This window comes from Gekko japonicus, unplaced genomic scaffold (genome assembly GCF_001447785.1).
Source record: "Gekko japonicus isolate JY-2015 unplaced genomic scaffold, Gekko_japonicus_V1.1 scaffold3129, whole genome shotgun sequence".
NCBI classification, from domain to species: Eukaryota; Metazoa; Chordata; class Lepidosauria; order Squamata; family Gekkonidae; genus Gekko; species Gekko japonicus.
Window position 1 is genome coordinate 48,391 of NW_015162046.1, and position 10,960 is coordinate 59,350.

At 49.7% G+C, this 10,960-nt stretch overlaps 1 protein-coding gene across 1 annotated transcript in view; it reads left to right on the top strand.

The window, feature by feature from the left end:
- Positions 1–10,960, top strand: part of IGFBP3 (insulin like growth factor binding protein 3) — a 55,266-nt gene that overhangs the window by 1,550 nt on the left and 42,756 nt on the right. The window contains exon 2 of the mRNA XM_015405596.1: positions 9,521–9,741. Within this exon, the coding sequence (XP_015261082.1) occupies positions 9,521–9,741 (221 nt within the window). The remainder of the gene's footprint in view (positions 1–9,520; positions 9,742–10,960) is intronic.

Below are 10,960 nucleotides of genomic sequence, written 5' to 3' on the forward strand. Positions count from 1 at the left end.
GGAGGGCGGGAGGGACCTCGCTGGAGGAGACCCTCCGAAGCAGCCGTGGCCTCCAGTGGGATGGGCCTCCGGCGTCGGGAGCAGTGTTCCCTCTAAGCTGAGTGAGTCTGAGCTAGCTCACCGTTTCCTAGCCTCCGGCTCACACACTTTTGCCTTCGCTCAGGAAGGGATGGGCTCCAGAGCAAACTAATTGATGCGGCAGCCGAATAGCTCGCCCACAACTTTAATGCCAGGAGCTCACAAAGTAGAACATTGGTCTGGAGAGCTGTTGTGATTCCCGGAGGTCTCCAGGCCCCCGCTGAGAGGTTGGCAACGCCAGGAGGGGGTGGGCTTTCGCTTTTCCCGCTCGCACCGTCCTTCCTGGCTGCCGGGGGGGGGGGGGGAGAACTGTTCCTGCTTTTGCTCTCGGGTCCCGATCCGGACGAGGCCCCTGCACCCCTGAAAAATCGAGTTTAAAATTGGCCCCGGGGAGCTCCAGGCATGGGGTTTGTCTCCAGGCACCACCTGGAGGCTGGCGACCCTAAGCTGGTCAGCGAAGGGGGCGTGGGGGGGAGTATTTCTTTGTTCCGTACCTCCTTGTCTCTCGCCTTTCCTCTGAGTTGCTTTCCATGGTGGTGTACGCTCTTTCCCCTTCCTCCTTTTGCATCCCCACGACAACCCAGTGAGGTAGGTAAGGCCAACAGAGTAGTCCACAGTCACCTAGGCAGAGGGCAGTGGTGGGTTTGGCAGACCCGAGTTGGAATCTCCACTCTGCTGTGGGAGCTGGATGGGTGATCTTGGGCCAGTTGCACAGTCTTACCTCTCCTACCTCACAGGGCTGTTGTGAGGATACAGTAGTGAAGAGGAAAACAGCTTTGGCGGGGGGGGCAGTGGAGAGGAAAGCAGGGTATAAATAGCCAGATAAAGAAATATTAAGCCTGGGTCTCCCAACATGTGGGGGTAGCTATACAAAGAAGTTGTGTGTGTGTGTGTGTGTGTGTGTGTAAAGAGAGTGTTCTGCGCACTGTGCAACATTATACACTTTAAGGATGTGTATTGCCCAAGTGTACAAGCATTGCCCCTGTCTAACAGCTCCCTTAAACGTAGATCTCTCTTTTGTGTTTGTGCAGGCAATAGTTTCTCTGCAGGGTGAGTGAAATAACTTAGAAACTTCTAAGCTTTACCGTTGCGCAGGTGTGTGACTTCCTGTGCACTTTTAAGCCCTGCGTGTGTACATGTAATTCCCGCGCAGCTTCAGCTCTTGAGGCACATATGTGGGTATGTGATCAGTATCCGCCGCTCTGCAAAATAGTCTTTGACAGAGTTAGTAGACCTTCTTATCAGGTGGGTAGCCCTGTTGGTGTGAAGCAACAGAACAAAGTTTGAGTCCAGTGGCACCTTTAAGACTAATAAAGTCTTAATTCTGGGTCTGGGTCTCAGCGTTCGTGTGCAGGCACACGTCAGGTGAAGAAGCGTGCGTGCACACAAAAACTTCGACCCAGAATTAAACTTCCGTTGGTCGTAAAGTAGCCACTGAACTCAAACTTTGCTTGTTTGTTCTTATCAGTGATTCTTGGATCCAGCTACTGCTTGTCTCTCTCTGTGTGTGTGTCTGTGTGTGCCTCTGCGCACGCGCATGCATTGGTCTTTGCTGTGTTCATTGCTGATGAGGGTGTGTGTGACTTCCTGTGCAACTTCAGCCCCTGCTGTTCGGAGAGTGTGTAAAGTTTACTCTGCAGTATCACCACCTGGTGTTCTGTTTGTGTTCATGTCTAAAATATCCTGGGGACAACTCAGTTTGGGGGGGGGATGTGCATGTGTTGCCAAAACGCTTTACTTGAATTCAGTGTTAAAATGGGGCAGGGAGGAGAGAGATCCAGGTGTAAAATGTCCCTTGGTTTGGAGGGGGGAAGGGAATAGAATGTATGTGAAACAGTGAAATGGTTCTAACAAAAGCTTGTTTGGTCTGAAAAGAATCGATTCCTTGTCTGTTAAAAATGACTCTTCACAGTCTTTTGTGCAATTCTGTCAAACTCTGGATAATATATATATTTTTAAAGTTCTAGTATGGGGGGGGGGGTCACATGCCTCCGAATCCTTCTCCCCCAAAGCTGGGAATAAGGCAGAGGCCGCTAACAGTCTCAGGAGCCTTCCTGGAGGAATGAATGACTTGGCAAAAACTGCTTTGCCAGCTCAGTAAATTATATCCAAACGATTTGTTTGTGAAGTTCCTAGAAAGTGGGAGAGGAAAGGGAGGGGGGGAAACGGCAGAGGGCTTTGGAAAGTGGCGGACTGAAGCACAACAGTGTGCTAATATAGGCAGGCCGGGTCGTATGTCAGCTTTATTGAGATGCCAGCCCCCAGGGAGTAGGGTGGGACGTGACAACCTTGGGAGAGTCCTTAGAACTTCCGCTCTGCTGTATGGGAAGCGATCATAGGTGATGCTGATGCACCCAAGGGGTGGTTTTAAAACTGAGCTTTGTCTTTAAAGGGAACTGAGAATTGTGACTTTAGAAAGGAGCGGCTAAAGACAGTTTCTTAGTTGCAGGACTGTTCTGTTCAAAAGCCAGTCCCCACCGGCGAGATGAGTTGCGGGAGGAACCCACTTCAGAGGGAATTCTCTCACTGATGGTGGGAACGACTTCCTTCTTTTCTTTTTTTTTAAAATACATTTTCTCAGAACAGCAAGAAGGTTGGGAGTTGGTCTACTCTGGCATTAGTCCCTGCAGCGAAACGACATCTTTGCTTTTACTTGTTTTCGTTGAACGCATCTGTCTCCTGCTTCTCTTCCGGTGGAGGCACAAAGCAGCTTACATGGTTCGCCTTGCCTCCGTTTTATCCTCACCACAACCCTGTGAGGTAGGCTGGGCTGAGAGCATGTGAGTAGCCCAAGGTCCCCCAACAAGCTTCCAGGGCACAGGTGGGGTTTCGAACCTGAGTCTCCCAGCTATTGGTCCAGCACTCTTAACTGCTACACCCCGCTGGCTGTCATTCCATGACATGTTATCTGTTATAAATGCATGACTCCTCCTGCATGGTGGCAACTGGAAAGGAAGCCTTTTTTTTAAAGACAAAGCCAAGCTTTCCGCTGCCTTCACTCAGATCTGTAGCCGTTCTGCAGGGTCTCGGATGGAGGTCTTTCCCATCACCTACTACCTGATCCCTTTCATTGGAGGTGCCAGGGATTGAACCTGGGACCTCCTGCCTGCCGAGCAGAGGCTCTGCCCTTGAGCCACGGCCTCTCATGTGGGGGGTGGGGCTTAGAAAGCTGGCCCCGCCTGTGTTCAAACAACTACTTACATTTGAAATTAAGGCCCTGGTCACACAGGCCGGAATCATGAGGGGGGGAGGCGTGGCTAATTGCCCCGGCGCAGTTTGATGCGCGATTACGCGATCAGATGCGCCGGCGGCACACCACGGGTCCTTCCCTCGGCGCCGGTGGGTAAACGAGGGACCAGAGGGGAATGCCGCGCTCCGGCGCGATCACACCACGGGAGTCTGGAGGCAGCCCGTGGCAAACGTTTCCTAGTACCTTGGAGGTACTCGTTTTTTAACTCGCATTGTCGGCGGTAAGCCACGGGTGCGCTCCACTTCCCAGATGTTGGGGTGTGATCACACCTGGATAATCCACCCACATTCCGTGCCTCTCCCGCGGCAACTTTGCCGTGTGACCGGGGCCTAACTAGGGTGGCCATTGGCAGTAGGGATGCCAGCCTCCAGGTGGGACCTGGGGATCCCCCGGAATTACAGCTCATTCCCAGACTACAGAGATCAGCTCTCCTGGAGAAAATGGCTGCTTTGGAGGGTGGACTTTATGGTATTGTACGCCACTGAGGTCCCTGTCCTGCCCAGGCTCCGTCCCCAAATCTCCAGGAGTTTCTCAAGCTGGCGCTGGTAACCCTACTTCCCCCCCCCCAATTCCACCCACCCCCCTCCGGTGGGAAGGGAGACTTGGCAACCCTGACTGGCCATGTTCCTGCTTTTCATAACCTACCCCATGAGGCAGGCTACAAATCCAAAGGCAACAAGGGTAAAGAGCAGTGCCAGATGTACTGCCTTCCTGTTTAAGGACTAACAACATTCCCCTATAAATCCCAGTTCTTGAAAGCAGAATGTTTAGCAACTGCTGCATTGTCCCTTTCATGCAGTGTTATGTATCCATTCCACCCCCCTGTTAGATCACAAGAGTCCCCCAGCTAATTGTGCAGGTGGCAGAATTAGGTCACTGCAGTAATATAGGTTAGGGCCTTTTGGTATTCAGATGGTTTAACACACACCCCCCCCCCCCCCAAGCCCCCCCCCCCCCCCCAAAGGAAGAAATAAAACCCCCTAAAGGGAGAGGCTGCTTTGATAAGCACCACCCCCCCCGACTCGGAGTGGATATGTCATTCACCTTGGCAAAGATTGTATAAAACAAGGGGATGCCATTGAAACAGCTCTTAGCTTTATAAAGGCCTGCCTATTCAGAGAGGCATATTTTAATGTGTTTGGAATTGGAGTTTAAAGGGGGGGAAAAGCATTTTGGAATGATTTAAGATATCTTCAGGGCTATTTTTGGGCAGGAACGGAGTTCCGGCTGACTCCTGAGTTGGCCACGCCCAGCAGGAACTCATTAGCATAATAGGCCACACCTAACAGCAGACACTCATTAGGATTGGCTACATTAGGGGTGTGTGGCCTAACATGCAAAGGAGTTCCTGCTACAAAAAAAGCCCAGGGTTTTGACAACAAAAAACAGAATAAGAAGCAAAAGGTGGGTGTGGTTGGATGACCACACTTCTGGTAACATGTGGAGTGTGGCCTATTATGCTAATGAGCTGTGCTGTCAGCGGTGTGGCCTAATATGCTAATGGTTTCTGCTGTTGGGTGTGGCCTATTATGCTAATGCGTTCCTGCTGGGCTTTTTCTACAAAAAAAGCCCTGGATATCTTTATAGGACAGATTCCGTAAATTAAATCAGTTGTTATCTAATAATAATGCTAAAGTGTTCTTGGAATCTGCACAAGTAACATGGGATGCTTGTAAAAAAAAAAATCTACAAAGCGAGTCACCATGTTTTTAAAATTCTGGCCTCTTATAGCCATTTGCTAGGGAAACTATGAGGACAGATTTCAAGAGGTATGTCAAAAGTTTAAACGTTGCAGAAATGTGTAATAGAAACCCGTTCAGTCTGCGTCCTCTAACCATGTATGCATTGGAAATTGGGATTTATTTGCCAATAGTGTCCGTGGGTGACAACCAGTGACACAGTTGAAGACTAGCTTTGGTCCTTTCCCACTTGCTCTATTCCAACTGTAATGCCTGAACTTTGACCCAGAGTGCTAAATCTTTTGGCCTGCTGAGTGTTTTGAATAAAGACCTTGTTCTCGGTTTTACTATCAGCATTGGTGGTCAGACTTAGAAGTTAGTCTAGAGCAGGGGTCATTTTGTGGAAAAAGAGGTGCAGGAGCTCAAACATGGGATGCTTGTAAAAAAAAATCTGCTAAGCGAGTCACCATGTTTTTAAAATTCTGGCCTGGGATAGCCATTTGCTAGGGAAATGACTATGAGGACAGATTTCAAGAGGCATGTCAAAAGTTTGAACGTCGCAGAAACATGTAATAGAAACCCGTTCAATCTGCGTCCTCTAACCATGTATGCATTGGAAATTGGGATTTATTTGCCAATAGTGTCCGTGGGTGACAACCAGTGACACAGTTGAAGACTAGCTTTGGTCCTTTCCCACTTGCTCTATTCCAACTGTAATGCCTGAACTTTGACCCAGAGTGCTAAATCTTTTGGCCTGCTGAGTGTTTTGAATAAAGACCTTGTTCTCGGTTTTACTATCAGCATTGGTGGTCAGACTTAGAAGTTAGTCTAGAGCAGGGGTCATTTTGTGGAAAAAGAGGTGCAGGAGCTCATTAGCATAACTTATTTGCATATGCCACACACCCTGACATCACCGGAAGTGTGTCAGAAGGCAACACCCACCGCTCAGGCTCCACTGGACTGTTTTGGATTGCTAGCTATTGGGGGGGGGGGCGTGCAGATCTGTCCTCGCAGAGGAGGGAGAGCTTGTACCTGAATAAACCTTGGCCTTAAAGGTGCCACTGTGCCACTGAACTGTTTTGGACCGGGGTGGGGGGAGCTCTGCAACTTACCTGGCTGCTTCTTGCTCTGACTGAGGGCTGCTGGGAGCAAGGGGTGGGGCTTGTTGCATGTGCCCGCCCCCTGGGCTCTTTACTGCCGGAGCTCTGCTCCTGTGCGCTTCTGCAGGAAATGACCCCTGAGTCCTGCCCACGGGCTTAGGGACCGCAGAGTCCTTGGGTTAGTGCCACTGGTGGTCTCCAGCCAGCGTGCTGAAAGGCAGGCCTCCAGATGGTCTGAAGAGATACTAACTTAAAAAAAATACTCCTAAGATGTGGCAGTTGACTGCAGTTACCCTGGAAAAGGAAAACAAGGTAAAGTCGTGCCTCTTATGGAAACACCACGCCTGCCCGTATTTTAAAACACCGCTTTTATGAAACATGTTTTTTTTTAAACTAGTAACTCACAGCCAGTGTATTAACTGAGAGCCAGTGTAGTATAGTGGTTAAGAGTGTTGAACAAGCAGCTTGGAGACCCAGGTTCGAAGCCCCACTGTGGAAGCTCATTGGGTGACTTTGGGCCAGTCACCCACTCTCATCCTAACCTACTTCACAAGGTTGTTGTGAAGAACAAAAATGGAGGAGGGGAGAGGAATGTAAGCCACTTTGTGCCCCCATTGGGGAGAAAGAAGAAGATTGGTTTTCTACCCTGCCCTTCACTCAGAGTCTCAGAGTGGCTTGCAAACTCCCTTCCCCTCCCCTCCCCACAACAGACACCCTGTGAGGTAGGCGGGGCTGAGAGAGCTCTTTCAAGAACTGCCCTTTCAAGGACAGCTCTGGTCAGAACTATGGCTTGCCCAAGGTCATCCAGCAGCTGCAAGTGGAGGAGTGGGGAATCAAACCCAGTTCTCCCAGATTAGAGTCCGCGTACTTAACCACTACAACAAACTGGTGACATTTAATATGATAAATGGATGGATAGAAGGATGGATGGATATAAGGATAGATGGATGATAGCAAAAATCAAATAAGCTGTGGTGGCTCAAGTGGTTAAGACGCTGAACTGCAGGCTGTGGAAGGTCAGTAGTACAGCAGTTCAAGACCCGAGTTGCCGCATGACGGAGTGAGCTCCCGTCTCTAATTCCAGCTCCTGCCAACCTAGCCGTTCGAAAGCAAGAAATTGCAAGTAGAGAAATAGGTACCACTTCGATGGGAAGGTAACAGCGTTCCGTGCGCCTTGGTGTTTAGTCATGCCGGCCACATGGCCACGGAAACGTCTTCGGACAGCGCTGGCTCTTCGGCTTTGAAACAGAGATGAGCACCACAACCCTAGAGTCGGACTCGACTGGCTTTCGAGCAAGGGAACCTTTACCTTTACCTTTGACTACCACAACCATAGCACAGCTATGTTGCCAACTATGAATTAAATGCTAGGTACCATCAGGTGTGACGTTATTCAGCAAATTTTGTGAAAGCTGAGGTTAACAACTGCAGCAGTGGTTCGTAATAATACCCATTCAAGTAAACTGGAGTGTGTAGGTAAGAAAATATGATGTATTGTTCGTATCCCATAGCAGAGAGAAAGTACAGTTCTTATTCATAGCCGTCACAGATAATAATGCTACAACGGTTCTTTTTTGTGCAAAGAGTCGGTTGTTATTTAGTCAGGAACAGATCACTTCGAACGGGTTGTGTTTTCTGTACAGGGTTTGCACTGGTAAAGTTGCTGGCTGGGTTTTTCCGATCTGGGTTCTGGCTTTCAAAAGGAATCAGGACCAGTGTGCATGATGCCCTCTCCCGGTGGGAAACTGAAGTGCGCCTCCAGACACGAGAGAAGCCGAGTCGCTCCGTTGCCCGTGGTTTAAAAATTACGACTGAGAAAACAAATCAATTTAGAGCTTATAGGAGCGTTTTCAAAGGTCTAAATATAAGCACAAGATACACAAGCTCCCAGTACCCAATAATAACGGTGGAATGATAGGTTGAAAAAGTCACTAGGTCTCTTCAGCCGGGAAGACAGTGAACGCTTTCTGTTCAGGAAATAGATCCAGCTGTCTATATGATACTTGAGGGTGCTGTTGGCAAACCACTTCTTCTAAAATAGAGTCGCTTACTTCACCAGGCTACTCCAGAAGAAGTGGCCGGTGTAAGCATTGTGGCCGAGGTAGCCAGTAATGGTATATATATGTCTGAAATTAGCCCAGGTTTGTGCAGTTTCTTTGTTCTTTTCTTGTTCCTTTTCATCTCCGCTGTTCCCCTTGATGTTTTCCCTCAGTCAGAATTCTTCTTGGTAGGGACCAGTGATTTTGTGTGCGTGCTTGTTGATCTGTAACATTCCCTATGGGATCCAGCTAGGAAATACAGTCATCTTCTGAAAGATTTCTTAAAGGCAAAAGTGTATTTTGTCTGTATTTATTCAGGTGATGTATATTCCGCCTTTCTTCCGGGGACTCAAGGTGTATAGTGAGTCAGGACCAATGTCCCCTCTAAGCTGTGGAGTCTTGTGAGCCAAAATTCTACTTTGTGAGCTACTGGCGTTAAAGCTGTGAGCAAGTGATTTGGCTATTGCATAAATTAGTTTGCTCTGGCGCCCTCCTTCCTGAGCTGAGACAAAAATGTGTGAGCCAGAGGCTAAAGAACTGTGAGCTAGCTCACACTAACTCAGCTTAGAGGGAACACTGGTCAGGACGTTCAACAAAATGGGTCATGCAATAACCATTGCGTTAGGATTTTAGAAATCCGGAACCACCAGAAAGAACCAAAGCATAGCATAAGCGTTCACATGATGCATGTAAGTGGTACAGCAATCACTTAAGTAGGATCCTACTTGCAATCAGCTATATGCAGCAGTATAGATCACAGTCTGTAATCATTTATCCAGGCAAGTTTGAAAAACCACTTTGCGCAGTGCGACTCTGTTGCCTGCACAGAAGAGCCCTCTTGAATAGATCCGTTTCGCAAGTTTGCGAAAGGCCAGGGGAGGGGTAGGTGGTGGCCACAACAGAGGAAGCACGTGGACAAGCAGTTGTTGATTATTATTAGCAAGTAGTGGGGTCCAGGAGCTGCGGTGGCTCAAGATGTTGCTGTGGGATCGCACCCGTTTGCTGCAGCCCCAATCCGTGGAAGGTCGGTAGTTCAGCAGTTCGAGACCCGAGTGTGCCGCATGACGAAGTGAGCTCCCGTCTCTGGCCCCAGCTCCTGCCAAACTAGCAGTTCGAAAGCAAGAAATTGCAAGTAGATAAATAGGTACCACTTTGGTGGGAAGGGAACAGCGTTCCGTGCGCCTTGGTGTTAAGTCATGCCGGCCACATGACCACAGAAACGTCTTCGGACAGCGCTGGCTCTTCGGCTTTGAAACGGAGATGAGCACCGCAACCCTAGAGTCGGACTCGACTGGCTTTCGAGCAAGGGAATCTCTAGTTGGGTCTAACTCAATTTTATTGACCGGTCTGTTGTGTTTTTTTTTCCCCTTGAAGGCAACTCCAGCGATTCAGAGGAGGACCAGAACTTCAGCAGCACAGAGAATCAGTCTGTCCCCAACACGCACAGGGTGTCGGATTCCAAGTCGCATGCCCACTACACCAAAATAGACATCATCAGGAAAGAGCAAACCAAAAATACCCAGCGTTACAAGTACGATTCACAGAGCACAGACACCCTGAATTTCTCTTCAGAGTCCAAGCAGGAGACTGAATATGTAAGTATGATTCTTCGTTTGACTGGGGGGGAAACAACGTAACTCGGTGAATGATGCTTTAACTCAGAGGTCCCCAACATGGCGCCCGTGGGCAGCTTTCCTCGTGCCCACCAAGTGTCTTTAGAAAGCGGGGCGGGTCAGGTAGGGTTTTCCCCCAGCAAGGCTTCTGATCAGCCACTGGAGATTTGATTGGCTTGCAGATATTTACTTTTTTCCCCCTTGCTTTGGTAGCAGTTGCTACCACAGCACAATGAACTTCACTGTGTGACAGAAGGAAGGGTGTGGCAGGGATTTTGTGGCTAGCTCCACCTCTGGCTGCAGCCATTTTGTGGCTAGCTCCACCTCTGGCGGCAGCCATTTTGTGGCTAGCTCCACCTCTGGCGGCAGCCATTTTGTGGCTTGCACCCACTATGCCGTGTCAGAATTTTAATGATTCGTACAAGTTCAAAAGGGTTGGTGACCCCGCTGTAAATGGATAAAGACTCTCGATATTGTTCTTTCACTGAGCTTGTGAAGCCCTCAGAATTATATAGGCCCCTGCCACACGGCAGGGAAAACACTGGCCAAAGTGCGGCTTTTAAAAGCCGCACCAAAAAAGAGACGCCGCAGCGGGATCCCACGATCCCCTGAGCCGCGGCGCCGTTGTTCCCCGGCACGATCAGATGCCAGGGAGGAAGAGACGATTGGGAGGGGGAGGCTGCTGAACTGTGCATGCTCGAGCATGCGCAGTACGGCCGGGGGCCGGGGATGCGCCGGCGGAAAGACGCGCCAGTGATCCCACGGCCAGCAGTGATTCAGCCTTTCGGAAAGAACCATTGCTGCGGGGTTTGGCCGGGAGGGGCGGATTGGGAACGGGCGCAGCACGATTCCCAGATGTTGCTGTGGGATCGCGCCCGTTTGCTCCGGCCCCGATCCGTCCCTCTCCCGGCCCAAAACGTCTCGTGTGAACAGGGCCGTTGAAGACCAGATTCGAGCACATGGCTGGCCTCAAGAGATTTGTGTGGTTTAGAATCTCTGTACAATAAGCCTTTCATGGGTGGATTACACCGTCTTAAAGTTACTCCACAAAGCTCGTACCTCAGAATCCCAAGAACACTTTCCCTGGAGGAGGAAGCCCCATGGAATCGACCTGAGTAGGATTCCAAGTAGACTCGTTCAGGATTGGTCACCTACTTTAGATGTGCCCCAGACTTCACCTGAGGAGACCTTTTGAGATGAA